Source organism: Danio rerio, chromosome 13 (genome assembly GCF_052040795.2).
Source record: "Danio rerio strain M-AB ecotype USA chromosome 13, GRCz13ab, whole genome shotgun sequence".
NCBI classification, from domain to species: domain Eukaryota; kingdom Metazoa; phylum Chordata; class Actinopteri; order Cypriniformes; family Danionidae; genus Danio; species Danio rerio.
Genome location: NC_141033.1, coordinates 10504975 through 10525000, shown reverse-complemented (window position 1 = coordinate 10525000; position 20026 = coordinate 10504975). Strand labels below are relative to the sequence as shown.

Below are 20026 nucleotides of genomic sequence, written 5' to 3'. Positions count from 1 at the left end.
ATGTCACTGCATATCAAACGACTGAAAGGATATAACTAGAGAAATCTCCACTGTGCCACTGTGCGTATGGCAAGCCGTTTTAGCATTTAAACCTTGTTGAGACTATCCATAAATATATTTAGAGATATCTCTAATTATATTTTGACTAGTCATAATTATAATTCAGATTGGAAATATCTGCAAATATATTATGACTGACTAGTCATATTCCTCCATTGACTTCCATTGAAAAATATTTGCAGATATCTCTAAATAAACAAACAAACAAACTTTGTGTCTTTTTTGTGGCTGGCAATGATAATAGCAGGGTTGTATCTTTTAGTATTATATAGAATACTTTTGTTCTGCCAGATCTCCCAGGCAGGGTTTTATTTAGATTTATTTAGCTTATTTTTGGAATTCTGTGCATTGGAAAAAAGTTCTTTCAGAAGAAGAACAGATTTTTGAAGTATTATTTGTTTTTATTCTGTCTATTCAGTGTCCTTCAACAAGAACGGTGGTGGTGGGGTTCATAATATTCACAATGGTATTTTATTAGTTGTTGGTTTAACCATGGATGAGATAATGGCTTCTATGTTATTTTATTTTCAATGACATTTCTTATCACATGTTCAAAAACAACAGCCAATATTGCATATCTATAATTTATATAATGGGTATAATTAAACAATACTTTCACTATAACGTAAATTAGAAGTGTAATAGAAAAAATATATATTTCTGCGGCATTTTGAATTTTACTCGAATACAAATACAAATACAAATACAAATACTTTTCCCCCCCTCAACAAATACAAATACAAATACAAATACCGGCTGCTCCGCACATCCCTAATATATATATATATATATATATATATATATATATATATATATATATATATATCCTCCAAATCCTCGATTCGATTACATTTTCGATTCTAAAGGCACGATTTGATTTGATTTTCAATTATGAATAATAAATTAATTAATGACCAATTAATTATTTGTAGCCTACTGTTTAAACTACCTGACATGCATGGTCTTTGTTTTACTTATAAACAAATCATACAGTAAATGAATAAAGGCAAGATACACACATAATTACCACCTGTCAATCACTTTTTCTGCGGGACTCGTGAATAGGCAGTGATCTGTGTCGTTATAATGGCGTCGGTAAAAAAGACGCACAACCAACAGGAACCAGCCAACAGTATCTGAGGTGTTCGCTAAAATGACTAGGTACAAGTGAGTGAAAGATTGAAGCAGTCCTCTGACTGCCTAGACCCGCTGTCTCGAGCGCATGGCTGTGTGTGCTTCTGTGTCCGTGTGGTCACATGATGTGCATTTTCAGAGGTAGAGAGGAAGGAGGGCTGCTCAGAAATGCTACAGGCCACTGTGGATGTCAAATCGTTTTCGTTCTAAAATGCCATTTAAAAACAAAGACAGTATAAACAGGGCCTGAGTGTGTACTTTTCGCGAGCGGATTTGCAACGGGGGCGGGCGAAGGATCGCGATGCCGGTGTTGTCTATCGGACGAACCGTACGTAATACGTACATAGCAGAGCTTGCAAAACTGTGTTTTTTTGTTGACAACACGAACGTTGTCAACATAACTCACTGGAAATCCAAAATGCTTACACACCGGCGACTTCATTGAAAGAGGAGAGGGTTTAAGTTCTGTTAACGGGTCTCCTGCTTCTGCAGTTTAACAAGCACTTCAACAAGCCTGTTTCTTTCCCGCTTGGCAAGCCAAGCTGACGTGACATGGGGGCGTGGCAGCATCGACGATTCTATTTTTTGATTCGATAATCGAAATTGAGCATAAATTTTGATCGACTTCGATTTAAAATCGAAATCGTGACACCCCTAATATATATATAATATATATATATATATATATATATATATATATATATAACATGATTTTTAAAAAATAAAAAACAAACAAAAACTCATTAAAGGGATGGTTCACACAAAAGTGAAAATGAACTTACTAATTACTCACCCACGTACAGTTTTGAAGCCATTATGAGTTCTCTTCTTCTGTTAAACACAAAAGAAGATATTTTAAAGAATGATGGGAGCTGGCGGTTAGAGAGGAGCAGAAACAGAAGATGAAGTAGATGATAAAGAAAGAGCAGAACTTACTGAATAATCTTAGTTGCGTATGATTCAACGCTCAGACTTCATCTGACCAGAATAAATTCAACAAGTGTTAATATACCACAAGCAACAGCAATGGAAAATTACTGCTTCACAACATTATCCAGAGACAATCCAGACCTTAAAATGGATACATTATGAAAACAAGTGTCACTTAAATCCACACAGTCATAAAATTATAACAATATGGAAAAATTAAGTAATAATAAAGCAATAATAATGTATTAATAATAATAATGAAATCAATAACTAATGATCAATAAAATGATATAATGATAATTATATAAATAACTAATGATTATATGATGAAATAAAATAATTAAATGAAGAAAATGAATAAAAACAAATGGGAATAAAACACAACACAAATTAATTGTTGCTTTCTTAAAACAACACACATAATTTTGCTTCAAGGATTCTCAGATCTTTAGTTCTTCACTCCGATTGACTTCCATAGTAGGGAAAAAAATGCTTAGAAATTTGATAGATACCAGCCACCAAAATACAGGATTTTCCTTTGTGTTCAACCAAAGACACTCAAATAGGTTTTGAACAACTGATAGGTGAGTAAATGATGACAGAAATCTCATTTTTGCGTGAACTATTCCTCAAAAAAAACTCCTGTCTTTTTGAGAATATTGTGATTAGAATAAACATGGTTAAAGACAACTGGTCAGCCAAATCAAATTTGTGTCATGTTCCTGTGACTTCTATAAAACTGCACACCCCGTCAAGATACGCTTTGATGTTCAGCATCTGTTTACCTCAGTCGTTTGAAACTGTGTGTTTTACTATTTTATTTTAATGTTTCTCTTTACTACTTTGTATCCTGTGAACATCACCTGATACTTCCTTGATTGTTCACCTCAGCTAGCGTGTGTCTTAGCTTTGATTTGAATGCTGTCACACCAATGCAACAAGATTTTTTTCACACTTAAAGGAAAAAAACAGGGCATCTCCATCTACAAATAGGTTTTTTTCCACAGTGCAGGTGGATTTATTCAGAAACAATGGAAATAAATAGCCTGCTGCTTTATCTGGAGGCATTATTGTTGCATTGAATTCTAATCTTTCTCCTTTCTCTGTCTTTTTTTCCACCTCCTAGTCTGTTTCTTGACCAGTACAGAGGCAGTCTGGTTGATGCACTAAGAAGATTACTGCGACCTGATGTAAGTGACTCTCTCTCTCTCTCTCTCTCTCTCTCTCTCTCTCTCCCCCTCTCTGTGCATGCATGTGTGTGTGCATGTGTATGAACTCTCAGTAATTAGTTGGCATGCAGTGATTGAGCGAGAAATGGAATAGCAGGATTAATATCATGTAATACTTTAATACTTATTATGTGCAACTTAGATTGGGTCATCTCATCTACTTTACGCTCTGCACTAATCATAAGACCCACAAGTCCTCTTTCATGCCCCCTTGATATAAGACCCTGTACGGAAAATGAAGAGCACTTCGAAGATAACTGCGGATTTTTGTGTACTGTATCTGCATGGTTGTCAACTTTGATTTTTGATAATGTGTTTAAAGGTGTGGTTTACAACATTATCATATTTTAAAATTTAGTCAATGTGTAATGTCGCTGTGTGAACATAAACAACATCTCTGAATGTAATCTGCTCAAAGTTTAATGCAAAGGGATACATTGGCTTTTACAGAGTTACTGTAGCTTAGCAAAGCCTTCAGCGGACAAATTTGGGGACTACAAAAAATACATCCGGGCTAGTGAGATCGCAAACGCTTCAGGTTGCATGCATACACCCCTGTAATTACAGTAGAGAAAGCTAAAATGCGTCCAAATGCTATTTCCACAGTTTGTTTCTGTATTTGGGCTTTCAAAAGACACGACATAAAGAGAGAAGTGCTCACAGTTTAATTTTAATTATATTCCAGAGAGTTATGAAAAAAATATAAAGTCAGCATTTGACAAAGGACAGCTTCCAAAATCTCTCTCAGTTTAGTGCTGAATTGGCTAAAAACTCCTCAAAGAAGGAGCAGCTCTAAGCAGAAGCTGTAGATTGTGAACCACAACCTGTATTTTTATTTGTTAAAATTGATCTAATGCATGCACAGTTTCTAGTGTTAACGGTATGTTGTAGCAAGGACATAAACAAGGGTGTAAACTATGGGAAATACTGTTTGGCACCGCTAAAAATTTAGCTATAAATTCATATTTTTCCGTCAAACCGCTGTAAACACCTACAATCTTCACCAGCGCTGCAGTGTCTCATTACGTAGCTGCTTTCCGTATGTTCTACATCTCAAATAACAAACTCACAAAAGATATTTGAACGTTTCATGTTACTTAAACAAGCTTGTTTCAAATATATATGAAAGACACTTGCTAGTTTTTATTTTATTTTAGAGAGCAGACATGAGAATCAGCTGTGTCCTCCGTGTCATTTTCTGTCTGATTCAGGCGCAAACTAATACGGCTAACAGCTACTCTGAGTGTTAACACAGTGCAAAAGCACGTGCTTGTAGAGACGTGATGCTTTTCCTGGTGACGTGGAGCCGATCTGCGAAATACAGCACATTATGTTAGCTGACCAATCAGAACCTTTTAAGGGTGGGCCTTTCGGAGGAACTAGGAAATATGACATCAAATATGTCATTTTCATGTTAGCGGAGCAGCAGTATATAATGAAAGTAAGATATATATGTAAAAATAACGTGATGTTTTACAAATGAATTATGAGCCCACATTCCTTTGCATCTTAGAAACACAACTAAGCCTTAAAAGTACTCTCTGGACAACCTCTTTAAGGCTGTGGTGTGTGTGAGAGAGAGACACGGAGGATAAGTGTATTTTAAGAAAGGCTAACTAAAGAATAGTGATTTTCAGTTAATTTCACACTTTGCTTTATTTCACTGGTTTACTTTCAGAAAAACTGGATGTTCATACATCACAGGAGAATTCTGTAATTTCCACCACAACTTAAAATAAAGTTTTTGTGATGAAAATATATATATATATATATATATATATATTTATTCATCAACACCCACCACAACGAAAATAACCACACAAAATAATAAACCATATTATCTTTATTTTCTCTAAATTCCATGTTGTATACAGTGCAAAGCATGTTCTTTACTTACATGGTTGTCCCCTTGGCAATTAAGTAAAACACATGTGTTATACATGTAAATTATTATAAATACAGTGTATATACAGTATGAGCAGTATCACATTTGTAACACTGCAATATGACTGTATACCAGCACTGCTGTGATTTGTGTGTATTGCTAATTTACAGCTGTTGCGCACTTCTGTGAATGTGATATTTTATTTTTACAACAGTTCAACGCCATAAGTGGGTAAACAACAGAGTATCTCAAAAATCCTTATTATTTAAGGAACTAGTTTCTTCCACAATGAATTTACATTTGCGGTTGACCATCAAAACAGCAAAATGCCATTGTAATTAAAAAAAAAAAAACTTTCTAAACAACAAGTATTTGTATTATTTCATTGAATAATGTAGAGTTTTGTTATGTCTGAGTGAATGCAAAACAGAGGATCTTGCTCACAGTGCACTGAATAACCTAAAGCAACATCAACCTACAGAGATCTGTCCGTACTGGTTTAGCAGTAGTTTAAACATTTCTGCTGAGGAAAGCGATTAGGACTTTATAGGATTGATCCTTATACAGTATCTTTTGTCTGATGTTGCAACGATGTAACATCAATTGGCAGTTATTACAAACATTTTGGATTTTGCAGCATTTTAAAATACAAAGCATGGTTTCCGCTACATTCATTCTTCCATGGCAGGACGCCACGCCAAAATTCATTCCGCCATGTCTACATTACAGCTTCTCATTCAGAACATTTTATTTTTTAATAGCAGGTAATAATCACACCAAAATGTATTAAAAGGTAAGTGAATTATAACAGCATTTACTTTTCTGTAACAGTAGTAGTGTTGTGTGTCATTTGTTTACACTATAAGGTTACGTGCTGACTGTCTAACTGACAGTTGCATGATGCATAAGGCCAGCAAACACGATTTATAGCCGTTTCACTTTACTTCAGGACGCATTAATATCGCTCTGTAGGTCTATTAGAGACATTCATAAATATTCCTAGAAAATCTAATAAATGCTGGAGACATAAACGCACTAAATCGCACTTTAGCAGCATTTATTTGAGAGCGCACAAGAAGATCTGTGCGCTCTTGAAGCGGCTTATATTTGAGGGGGCGTGCAAGAAGTTTTGTGCACGAGCAGAGGAAATTGTCGCGCAAGCAAAGAGATCCGCATGTGTAGGCTATTACAGAAATGCAATCTCGACTTCTAATACTGCTCTCACGACATTTGTCATTGAAATAACGCCACAGGTAGTTGGTAGATCTGTGTTAAAAGTACATTTACTAAATACAAGTGTAATTTCAAATATTAAATGTCTTTCATTAACCAATAACGTTTAACAATAAACAAGTATATCAGTCAAAATAACTCTGACCAAGCTGATTTAACATTGTAAATATTGCTATTAGATATAACCAAAGCATTTTTTTTATTTCACATATAACCTCTGTCATGCCATGTCATGTCTGTCAGAGTGATATTATTGAATGGCTTTCAGCCAATCAGATTAGAGAACCAGAAAAAACAGGCCAATCTCATGAGGAAACGTAACATTACATATTTTCAGAAAAGTGGCTGATTTGTATGAATTCACATGATTTCATTAGTATAAAAATGTACCTTTTGTAAAAGAAGGGATGCCCCAACTGGTTTTTGAAGATGATGAATAAAACAAACTAAAATGTACGAATGGGATCATGCAAATTCAAACAAATTAGCCTTTATGACAAATAGTTATGAATTGAACTGAGATTGTGTTGGAAAGAACTGTGTGTGAAAAGTTTTTTATTTTTTATTATTATTAAATTTATTTATTTATTTTTTTTCAAATAGACTCTTCAAAACAAAATAAAACATGACTTATTGAAATGAATAAAACAGTGTTAACTGTTTTCAAATTAACCCTTTATACAGTTTATACAACTATGGAATTTTTAAAACAAATAAGCAGCCACTTGAGAATACCTTCTCTGAATTTATAAAGTATGGTCACTTAATTATTTATCCAGACATTGGCTGTTAATCAGAATAAAATGTTTTTTGTGGTTATTACTGTTGCAGTGTATTTGAAAAGTGGTAGCAATAAATAATAGTAAAAAAACGTTTTTAAGAAAATTTTTATGTTGACCTTCTGTACACTCTCAGAAATAAAGGTAAACAATCTGGCACTGGGGTAGTACCTTTTCAAAAGGTACACATTTGTAAAAGTGCATATTGGTACATTAAAAGTACAATTTTGTAACTTTAGGGTACACTTTTGTATCATTAAGGTACACATTTGTGCTTTTTATGCATTAATATGTACCTTTAAGGTACAAATGTGGCTCTGTAAGCTACAAAAGTGTACCTTTTGTATCAGAATCAGAAAGAGTATTATTGCTAGGTATCTTCACACATACAAGGAATTTGTTTTCGTGATAGAGCTTCTACAGTGCAACAGAATTACAGAGACAAGACAAAAAACAGATAATAAATATATTTAAAAATAGAAGGTACTACCTCAGTAACAGGTTACGCATCTTTATTTCTGAGAGTGTATACATAAGCCTGTGTGTGTTGCCAGAATTCAAATTAATTTGCCCTGTAATAATGTTGTTAAAACAATCACTCATTCAGTAAAGGCAAATGTTTTGTCTTGATTTGCTGACGCATTGCTTAGATGAGATTTATTCTGGTGATTTTCCCTATAGCACTACTGACCAAATGATTGAGCAGATTTATTTTAACCAATTTATTTTCCCTGTAATGACTCTGATTTGTTATTGTAGAATCCCAGAGGAACATATGGCCGGCATACAGCTGATTAACACATCTGTAGATTTATGCATTTGTGCTTTTGACGTACACCCCATGCAGAGCTTAAAGAAAAAAAAGAAAACATCTGTTGTTTTGAGATGATCCTTCTCTCATATTAGTAGTTGTTTGTTTCATTTGTGTCATTGCCTATTTAATTAAAGCAACAATACCAACAAAATATGAAATATTATTTAAAACCGAAGGATTTCAAAGAAACTTTGAACCTTTGGGTAATCCTCTTAGCTTGCCTGGTTGGTCTGGGCTTGTTGATCTATAAAGAGAGGGGATGCGCTTCCAGCCATTGATTGGATTAGGTGAGCTTTAATCTTTTTGTTTATTATCTAATATAATACCTGGGAGAAATCAAATAGAATGTAATGATGCAAAACTCCACAAACGCCAATCGGGCTTTGAGACATAATGGAGACGATCTGGAGTTCAGATACCACTCAAAGCTTCCTACAGTCGACCACATTTCTTTATTTGAAGGATTAAAATTCCTAAAAGTTTGTTTCCGAACAGGTGCCCTAACAATCTTATACCATGACCCGGTACATTTGTTTTTTACTATGCATGCAGTCTTAATGGCGTGGAGGTATTCAAACAGCATTACATTGCCAAAAAAACACAATGTTGGCACCCATTTATGGAATGCGCATTAAAACAGAACAACAGTATTTAATCCTACTTTAACATAAGTACACTGTAAACGATTTCTGTTGTTTTCACGGTATTATACTGCATTTCTCAACAGTTGTTTACTGTATAAGCTGTGCACAGTGTGTTACTGTATATATTGCTGTTTTCACAGCATGATAATGTATTCTCAACATTTTCATACTGTGAACATGATTAACAGTATGCTACTGCAGATTTTACAATGAATTTGGGGAAAAATCAGTTACTGTGCATCTAAATACAGTACTGCAAATGGCCATGAAAAACTCTACACACACTTTATATTATTATTATTATGTTTATTTTATTTTTTGACAAAGTATTTTGTGAAGAAAAAAAACTAACCAGTTTCTTCAGACTGTTCGGTGCATAAAACTGTCCCCTGGTTTTCCATTTTTGGGTGTACTGCACCTTAATTTTATAAGGTTAACATGAAAATATTAAATCATTTTTAATCAACATAACTTTGTGCTTAACCAAAACGTAAACTGGAACAAAAGTAATTGATTCATGAAACCAAAGTCAGCTTAAATGTCAGAATGACCAGCCTGCTTTAGACGGATTCATGAGGATTGGGCACCCGTCACCATGGAGGTCACATCTCCGCATTTTCAAAACAATATTTTAAAATACGCACCATCTCTATAAATAAACCACAGACTTGAGTTTAAAACAACTACATTCCCGCATGAAAAACGGTTAAAACTAAATTTCATAACACATTCATTATAGAGCCATCTAAGACCGGGGCAAGTCTCACATGTCTAGCCGATTATAACCTCGTTTCGCCGGATACATTAGTGATGATGGACACCCTGGAGGTCAGAATCTCCGCTATCGGCAAAGCACGCTTACAATTTACACATGATATCTATAAATAAACCACAGATTTGAGTTTGTAAGAACTACATTCTCGCATGAAACACTGTTAAAATTTCATTTCGTGACGTATTAAACGCAATATTTATAATATTAGCTGGGCTTTCACATCCACCATTACCATTTGCTTGTTGATGTGAAATGAATTCTGGGAGAAAAAAAATATTAATTCTCAAAACACTTCAAACGAACTTTATTCTTATTGTCAAGGTCAAATATATGTAATAATTTCGCTGGTAAAGTGAATAAAAAACAATGTTACTATATTGTAATCAATATCACGTTTGCACTGGTTCGGTTCAGCACTCGAGCGACTCTGAATCGTATTGAACCGTTTGCTCGGGAATTATTTGATCACACGTGTTCACGAGCACATTCAGCAATATGCATTTAGTGTATAATTAGTGTATAAATGCGTGTGGCCAAGCAGTTTAACGAAATAGTAATGAATCATATACAAAAAGGAATCGGTTTTAGGCGGATTCAAATCTTTACTGTTCACTAAGGAGCCGATTCATAGAACCGAACGGACACGACTCGACCTGCAGGCAACGGCTCTCCTAATTTGAAATTCACCTGTCATCTTTCATCCAGCGAATTCATCCTCGGTAAGTGTTTTAAAGTCAAATTCTGTCCGTTGAAGGATTGTTTTGTATATTTTTCTGTGTATTGAGTGTAAAATTTAAAAATATTAACCAAGTGACATTAGTTGTAACGTTAGGTTCTTATGTTATGTCACGCTGTCCGTTAACAAATGGTATTTTAAACAAGAAAGCCGCCAGGCGGTCATTGTAGTGTTTGCGAGGTATTAGATACAGTGAGTTTATCTTGAGTGAGTTTTTGACCATACGCTTAGTTACCTGAAAAAACATAACTTTAACTTATTGTAACTGCATTAATGAATTCTCTATTTCAGCACAACACTGAGATGAAGGCGAAGTCACCATGAAAAGTTAAACGTTTAAAGGTAAGCTCTGGTCTTCACATAGTCATTATGACTAAGCTATCATTATGGTAAAATTTTTCAACTGTAAGTCAGTTATTTAAACTAAACTCATAATGAAATGAGTCTTAACTGTTTTATTAAATGGAGCTGAAATTTAAATGCAGTTGAATTATTTTAAGCTAAAGTTAATATTAACAAAATACATATTAATTGTCTATTTCTCAATAATGTTAATGAGCTTGATGTATAGTGTGTCATTAATTGTACATTTAATTTTTGGTGTTCAGGTGTACCTGAGGTGAGTTTACGTTCTGAGTACACAGATATAAGCCAAAGTCATTATCACTATATTTGTTGGGGTCAGGGAATGATTTGTGTACAAATGTATTTTAACCCCATACAGATTGGTATGGTTGTACCATAGATTTAGATTAATTAATGTTAAGTCTTATTTTACTTTTATTATATTTATCTGTTTTTCAGCTACAGTAATTGATGTTGAAAAACTGATGCTACCAATCACTCCTCACTTGATTATTCAAGGTAATGTTGATGTCTTCCTCATTTTGATTAGATTTTTAAATGTCAAGTTGATATTTTATGTTATTTTATGCTATTCATTTTTGTCTTAACATGGATTGCAAGTTGAATTGCAATATCAATAGTTACTGGTTACTAACATTCTTAAAAATATCTGCTTTAGTGTTCAACAGAAATTCAAACTAGTTTATAACACGTGGAGTAAATAGTGGCAAAATAGTAAACTATTCCTTTAAATATTTTATTCTGAGACTTTTATTTATATGTGTCTTGTCTTTTGTCATATTGTCCTTCTAGCCAAGATTGTGATGGACCTGGAATGCGACACCAGTTACTCTTAAGACAAGAACCGAATAAAGCACAGATGTGGAGGGATTTGCAGCCAAACTAACTGGAGGGAAGGAACCTTTAGGTAAAAACACCTGCTTTATTTAGATCTGAAGTATTTTATTTGACATAGAGATTTATTGTTTTAATTCTAATTTAAAGCAAACAAGGTTGAGCACCCCTGGTCTAAAAGCTCAAAAATGCTGTTTCCGTGATAAGGTTAAATGTAGTTCAGAAATAGATTCATTAGGATCAATGCTTAAAGTAAACATTTTCTTCTCTCTGTAGACCAAACATGTTTACTATCCCTCACATTTTAATAAATTGTTTCTGTTTTTGTTTCTTACAGTGTGGGTGAACATACTACCTGGATGTCCAACAAAGGCTGCACAAGAGCTCATTTGATAGCACATATTCTGTCCTGTCTACATCTCTGATGACCTGGAAGTGCTTCGACATCAGTGAGTAATACATCTTTATATTATCATGCATACAGGATTTCTGTAAGCCTATTTTTAATGTTAGTTTGTAATCAGCAGTAACTGTTTTAAAAAAATAAGTATTTAAATTATTCTAAACGTTTTACTGATGCTGTGCACAGTAACGTTATGATGATTTAGTTTGAGGAAATGTCACTGGAGAGGTGTTCGTATAAAAAATAAATAAATAAATAAATTGTATGAAATGACTCGATAAAATGTTTATTTGTCTCGCTGACATGCCATCACTGCTGCATATTGAAATACAGTAATATGAATTGACAGCAGATTATTACCACAAACATTTCATGAAGTAGGCTAGACTGCTCTTTAGTTCTCTACTCAACTTTAACAAATTTCCTTGTGTCGCTGAGCCTCTCTGCAGATTTTGCCAAAAATGAATGCTTAGTGATTACTTTGTTTTATGCAAACCATACAGTTGAAGTCAGAATTATTAGCCCCCCTGAATTATTAGACCGCTTGTTTATTTTTTCCCCAATTTCTGTTTAAGGGAGAGAAGATTTTTTCAATACATTTCTAAACATAATAATTTTAATAACTCATTTCTAACAACTGATTTATTTTATCTTTGCCGTGATGACTGTAAATAATATTTTAAATGATATTTTTAAGACACTTCTATACAGCTTAGAGTGACATTTAAAGGCTTAACTAGGTTAATTAAGTTAACTAGGCAGGTTAGGGGAATTAGGCAAGTTATTGTATAACAGTGGTTTGTTCTGTAGACTATCGAGAAAAAATATAGCTTAAAGAGGCTAATAATTTTGTCCCTAAAATGGTTCATAAAAAATTAAAAACTGCTTTTATCCTAGCTGAAATAAAACAAATCAGACTTTCTCCAGAAGAAAAAATATTATCAGACATACTGTAAAAATGTCCTTGCTCTGTTAAACACCATTTGGGAAATATTTAAAAAAGAAGAAAAAAAATCGAAGGGGGCTAATAATTCTGACTTCAACTGTATATCAGTAACTTATCATTAGCATTATTTTTTTTTAAATGACCCACAGCTTTCATGTTCTCTAAAGCAATCTTGTCTGTAAGTTAGAAGTGGATTTATACGTGTTAAAAACCTAAAAGTATTTAATTAACATTAGTCACGTTAAATTAGATTATTTTATTTATTTAATTTTAAATATGTTAAATATATAGCCATTTAAAGTCAGAATGAACTGTGTTCACCCCTCTTAAATCCGTGGAAGCACTAGTAGTGTGATCATGGAATCAGATATTCGAGCTATACAGAGTCGGACATTAAGTTAAGATGAGACTTTATTTTTTACACACCTGACTAGCGATCTTCAAGAACAATGCCCGCTGATCTTTTCCCCATTAACGTTAGTGTAATTGTGAATTGACAACAAACTGTATTTCACCAACAAAAACAATTAAAAACTGTTTTATATAACTGATATATATATATATATATATATATATATATATATATATATATATATATATATATATATATATATATATATATATATATATTTAAACAGCAGTGCAGTGTTTCGTTTCTGAATGAATTAAATGGTTTGAGGGATGATTAGTTTTTACTTCAGTGATTGATTTTGCTTGTCATTTTTGCAGGATCATCATCATGTTGCTGCCCTTTTTCACTGTCCCTTTCCACATCATTTGGCCTTCATCATTTCCTGTCTTGTAGCAGTATTCTCACCTTTTTTAAAATTGTAATAATTTTTGATGCATTAATTGTTGACTGGTTTTAATGATCAATTGTTTATTAGTGTTCTGTTGCCCTGTTTTATTGAATTATTGCTACTGTTTTAGCATGGTTTACACAATAAACCTTTATTGAGAAGTTAAAAGTTTCAGTTTCTTTATTTTTCTTGTACGTCTTGAACAGTTAAAATAACACTTGTGCAATTTTTGAACATTTTTACCCATTATAAAGTAGCACTATTAAATAAAATAAAATAACATTTAATAACTGTAAAATACTATACAGTAATAATGAAAGTAACATTAAAATACCGTAGTTCTTCATGGTAAAAATGTACAATAAAATACTGTTTTCAGTTTTGCAGTATGTCCACCACTACTGTAATTAGTGTTACAGTAAAAATCAACAACAGTAAAATGATGTATTACATTTTACAGTGAATTTAATACTAATGTAATTAGTATTACAGTAATGTTACTGTTTTATGAAATACAGCAGCTACTGGATAATTGTTGCCAGTAACTTACTGTTAATTTAACAAGAAATCGTTTACAGTGTAGCCTTAAATACTATTTACTTACACTGTAAACGATTTCTGTTGTTTTCACGGTATTATACTGCATTTCTCAACAGTTGTTTACTGTATAAGCTGTGCACAGTGTGTTACTGTATATATTGCTGTTTTCACAGCATGATAATGTATTCTCAACATTTCCATACTGTGAACATGATTATCAGTATGCTACTGCAGATTTTACAATGAATTTTGGGAAAAAATCAGTTACTGTGCATCTAAATACAGTACTGCAAATGACCATGAAAAACTCTACACACACTTTATATTATTATTATTATGTTTATTTTATTTTTTGACAAAGTATTTTGTGAAGAAAAATAAAATAACCAGTTTCTTCAGACTGTTCAGTGCATAAAGCTGTCCCCTGGTTTTCCATATTTGGGTGTACTGCACCTTAATTTTATAAGGTTAACATGAAAATATTAAATCATTTTTAATCAACATAACTTTGTGCTTAACCAAAACGTAAACTGGAACAAAAGTAATTGATTCATGAAACCAAAGTCAGCTTAAATGTCATAATGACCAGCCTGCTTTAGACGGATTCATGAGGTTAGGGCACTCGTCATCACCATGGAGGTCACATATCTCCGCATTTTCAAAACAATATTTTAAAATACCCACCATCTCTATAAATAAACCACAGACTTGAGTTTAAAACAACTACATTCCCGCATGAAAAACGGTTAAAACTAAATTTCATAACACATTCATTATAGAGCCATCTAAGACTGGGGGAAGTCTCACATGTCTAGCCGATTATAACCTCGTTTCGCCGGATACATGAGTGATGATGGACACCCTGGAGGTCAGAATCTCCGCTATCGGCAAAGCACGCTTAAAATTTACACATGATATCTATAAATAAACCACAGATTTGAGTTTGTAAGAACTACATTCTCGCATGAAACACTGTTAAAATTTCATTTCGTGACATATTAAACGCAATATTTATAATATTAGCTGGGCTTTCTCATCCGCCATTACCATTTGCTTGTTGATGTGAAATGAATTCTGGGAGAAAAATATATATATATATATATTTATATATAATTCTCAAAACACTTCAAACGAACTTTATTCGTATTTTCAAGGTCAGATATATGTAATAATTTCGCTGGTAAAATGAATAAAAAACAATGTTACTATATTGTAATCAATATCACGTTTGCACTGGTTCGGTTCAGCACTCGAGCGACTCTGAATCGTATTGAACCGAATTGAACCGTTTGCTCGGGAATTATTTGATCACACGTGTTCACAAGCACACTCAGCAATATGCAATTAGTGTATAATTAGTGTATAAATGCGTGTGGCCAAGCAGTTTAACGAAATAGTAATGAATCATATACAACAAGGAATCGGTTTTAGGCGGATTCGATTCTTTACTGTTCACTAAGGAGCCGATTCATAGAACCGAACGGACACGACTCGACATGCAGGCAACGGCTCTCCTAATTTGAAATTCACCTGTCGTCTTTCATCCAGCGAATTCATCCTCGGTAAGTGTTTTAAAGTCAAATTCTGTCCGTTAAAGGATTGTTTTGTATATATTTCTGTGTATTGTGTGTGTAATTTAAAAGAATTAACCAAGTGACATTAGTTGTAGGTTCTTATGTTATGTCACGCTATCCGTTAACAAACGGTATTTTAAACAAGAAATAACTGACGCCAGGCGGTCATTGTAGTGTTTGCGAGGTATTAGATACAGTGAGTTTATCTTGAGTGAGTTTTTGACCATACGTTAAGTTACCTGAAAAAAAACATAACTAACTTATTGTAACTGCATTAATGCATTCTCTATTTCAGCACAACACTGAGATGAAGGCGAAGTCACCATGAAAAGTTAAACCTTTACCGTTAAGGTAAGCTCTGGTCTTCACATAGTCATTATGACTAAGCTATCATTATGGTAAAATTTTTCAACTGTAAGTCAGTTATTTAAACTAAACTTATAATGAAATGAGTCTTAACTGTTTTATTAAATGGAGCTGAAAATTAAATGCAGTTGAATTATTTTAAGCTAACTTTAATATTAACAAAATACATATTAATTGTCTATTTCTCAATAATGTTAATGAGCTTGATGTATAGTGTGTCATTAATTGTACATTTAATTTTTGATGTTCAGGTGTACCTGAGGTGAGTGTACGTTCTGAGTACACAGATATAAGCCAAAGTCATTATCACTATATATATATATATATATATATATATATATATATATATATATATATATATATATATCCATCCTATTCTAAGAGAAATTGATGGGGTCAGGGAATGATTTGTGTACAAATGTATTTTAACCTTGTACAGATTGGTATGGTTGTACCATAGATTTAGATTAATTAATGTTAAGTCTTATTTTACTCTTATTATATTTATCTGTTTTTCAGCTACAGTAATTGATGTTGAAAAACTGATGCTACCAATCACTCCTCACTTGATTATTCAAGGTAATGTTGATGTCTTCCTCATTTTGATTAGATTTTTAAATGTCAAGTTGTTCTCAGATTTGTTGTGAGGAGTTTCATGTACAACCTCTTTTTCTTCTTCCAGCAGTTCCTAAGATAAAAAAAAATCTGGTGTTAAAACAGCCACGGCTATGCTATTTGCCTACCAAGTGCTGAGTAAATATTAGACAAACATTTTTTTCTATAACTGTTGTCTTTGTGTTTATTAGCAATTTTACTGGGCGTATGTGTTTTTTTTTTTTTTTCAAACAGCCTGGAAACTGTAAGTTTAGTTCAATATGTTATTTTATGCTATTCATTTTTGTCTTAACATGGATTGCATGTTGAAGCTATCGTTTTATAGTGGGAAAATGTAAAAGAGAATCACTGAATACAATGGCATAATGATTCTGCTTGTTCAAAGAATATACTTGATTTAGTTTTCCTCAAGCGACACATCAGTTTTTATGACTATTGCTTGACACTTGAATTGAAGGGACAGTTCACCCCAAAATGAAAATAATAGCATCTTTGGGATCCTCCACTTATTTCAAAATAGTTATATATTTAATTTGTTCCGTTGAACACAAACTCGTATTTTTTAAAGAAATTTGGTTCAAATATGGATGTCAATAGTTACTGGTTACTAACATTCTTCAAAATATCTGCTTTAGTGTTTAACAGAAATTCAAACTAGTTTAAAACACGTAAATAGTGGCAAAATAGTAAACTATTCCTTTAAATATTTTATTCTGAGACTTATTTATATGTGTCTTGTCTTTTGTCATATTGTCCTTCTAGCCCAGATTGTGATGGACCTGGAATGCGACACCAGTTACTCTTAAGACAAGAACCGAATAAAGCACAGATGTGGAGGGATCTGCAGCCAAACTAACTGGAGGGAAGGAACCTTTAGGTAAAAGCACCTGCTTTATTTAGATCTGAAGTATTTTATTTGACATAGAGATTTATTGTTTTAATTCTAATTTAAAGCAAACAAGGTTGAGCACCCCTGGTCTAAAAGCTCAAAAATGCTGTTTCCGTGATAAGGTTAAATGTAGTTGAGAAATAGTTTCATTAGGATCAATGCTTAAAGTAAACATTTTCTTCTCTCTGTAGACCAAACATGTTTACTATCCCTCACATTTTAATAAATTGTTTCTGTTTTTGTTTCTTACAGTGTGGGTGAACATACTACCTGGATGTCCAACAAAGGCTGCACAAGAGCTCATTTGATAGCACATATTCTGTCCTGTCTACATCTCTGATGACCTGGAAGTGCTTTAACATCAGTGAGTAATACATCTTTATATTGTCATGCATACAGGATTTCTGTAAGCTTAGCTTTAATGTTAATTTCTAATCAGCAGTGACTGTTTTAAAAAATTAAGTATTTAAACTATTCTCAACGTTTTACTGATGCTGTGCACAGTAACGTTATGATGATTTAGTTTGAGGAAATGTCACTAGAGGGTTTGTATATAAATAAATAAATTGTATGAAATGACTCGATAAAATGTTTATTTGTCTTGCTGACATGCCATCACTGCTGCATATTGAAATACAGTAATATAAATTGTCAGCAGAATATTACCACAAACATTTCATGAAGTAGGCTAGACTGCTCTTTAGTTCTCTACTCAACTTTAACACATTTCCTCGTGTCGCTGAGCCTCTCTGCAGATTTTGCCAAAAATGAATGCTTAGTGATTACTTTGTTTTATGCAAACCAAATATCAGTAACTCATCATTAGCATTATTTAAAAAAATCACCAACGGCTTTCATGTTCTTTTACGCAATCTTATCTGTAAGTTAGAAGTGGATTTATACGTGTTAAAAGCCTAAAAGTATTTAATTAACATTAGTCACGTTAAATTAGATTATTTTTATTTATTTAATTTTAAATATGACTATCTTAAAGTGAGAATGAACTGTGTTCACCCCTCTTAAATCCATGGAAGCACTAGTAGTGTGATCATGGAATCAGATATTCGAGCTATACAGAGTCGGACATTAAGTTAAGATGAGACTTTATTTTTTACACACCTGTGTGGACACCTGACTAGCGATCTTCAAGAACAATGCCCGCTGATCTTTATATATATAAAAACAACAGTGCAGTGTTTCGTTTCTGAATGAATTAAATGGTTTGAGGGATGATTAGTTTTTACTTCAGTGATTGATTTTGCTGGTCATTTTTGCAGGATCATCAGAAGTGCTCCTGCCCTTTTTCACTGTCCCTTTCCACATCATTTGGCCTTCATCATTTCCTGTCTTGTAGCAGTATTTTCACCTGTTTTTAAAATTGTAATAATTTTTGATGCATTAATTGTTGACTGGTTTTAATGATCAATTGTTTATTAGTGTTCTGTTGCTTTGTTATATTGAATTATTGCCACTGTTTTAGCATGGTTTACACAATAAACCTTTATTGTGAAGTTAAAGTTTCAGTTTCTTTATTTTTCTTGTATTTCTTGAACAGGTAAAATAACACTTGTGCAATTTTTGAAAATTTTTACCCATTATAAAGTAGCACTATTAAATAAAATAAAATAACATTTAATAACTGTAAAATACTATACAGTAATAATGAAAGTAATGTTAAAATACCGTAGTTCTTCATGGTAAAAATGTACAATAAAATACTGTTTTCAGTTTTGCAGTATGTGTATCACTACTGTAATTGGTGTTACAGTAAAAATCAACAACAGTAAAATGATGTATTACATTTTACAGTAAATGTAATACTAATGTAATTAGTATTACAGTAATGTTACTGTTTTATGAAATACAGCAGCTACTGGATAATTGTTGCCAGTAACTTACTGTTAATTTAACAAGAAATCGTTTACAGTGTACATTCAAATTAATAATTTGATAGAATGCACTTATTATATACTTGTTTTTAGGTTGTAAGTATATTTTAAAAATTGTGTAATTACATTGGTAATAAATTGTTTATTTAGTTTTACATCTATATTTATATATTAAACTATCCAATCCGTCCCAAACCTTATTTGTGTCCCACTGCAATAGCACCATAGGTGTTGTGCAATATAGTATCAACCCATTATGTAAAAATATACTTGTATATCTATCTATCTATCTATATATATATATATATATATATATATATATATATATATATATATATATATATATATATATATATATATATATATATATATAAGTAAAATCTTTATTTTTGTATTGTAAGTACCTAGTAGTTATAGTATACTTAACATAGTACCTAGTAGACCACTTAATGCACTGTAAAAACTGCTGGATTACGCACAATCCCCTCACACATCTTAACACAAATCGATTAAGTTAACCTTTTAAGTTAATTGAACTTAAAATTTAGGTTGAATAAACATAAAACAATTAAATTGTTCCAAAGA

At 32.6% G+C, this 20026-nt stretch overlaps 1 protein-coding gene and 2 long non-coding RNA genes across 5 annotated transcripts in view; all 3 read left to right on the top strand.

Moving 5' to 3' along the window:
• camkmt (calmodulin-lysine N-methyltransferase) overlaps positions 1-20026 on the top strand; it is a 250520-nt gene that overhangs the window by 208471 nt on the left and 22023 nt on the right. For both annotated transcript variants that reach the window (XR_015505741.1, XM_087279009.1), the window contains exon 9: positions 3251-3314. Coding sequence is in view for 1 of the 2 variants with exons in the window: in XM_087279009.1 (XP_087135135.1) it covers positions 3251-3314 (64 nt within the window). In the remaining variant the exon portion in view is untranslated. The remainder of the gene's footprint in view (positions 1-3250; positions 3315-20026) is intronic.
• On the top strand, positions 8780-13736 carry LOC147841000 (uncharacterized). 2 transcript variants are annotated; one of them, XR_015505743.1, is made up of 6 exons: positions 8780-10202; positions 10511-10571; positions 11024-11083; positions 11378-11492; positions 11757-11868; positions 13498-13736. It is a non-coding gene; the product is annotated as an uncharacterized LOC147841000 (long non-coding RNA). The 2 variants fall into 2 exon arrangements; XR_015505742.1 differs by having other exon boundaries at positions 9071-10202; positions 10511-10561.
• Positions 15545-19069, top strand: LOC147840999 (uncharacterized). The gene is made up of 6 exons (XR_015505744.1): positions 15545-15670; positions 15978-16033; positions 16568-16627; positions 17426-17540; positions 17805-17916; positions 18830-19069. It is a non-coding gene; the product is annotated as an uncharacterized LOC147840999 (long non-coding RNA).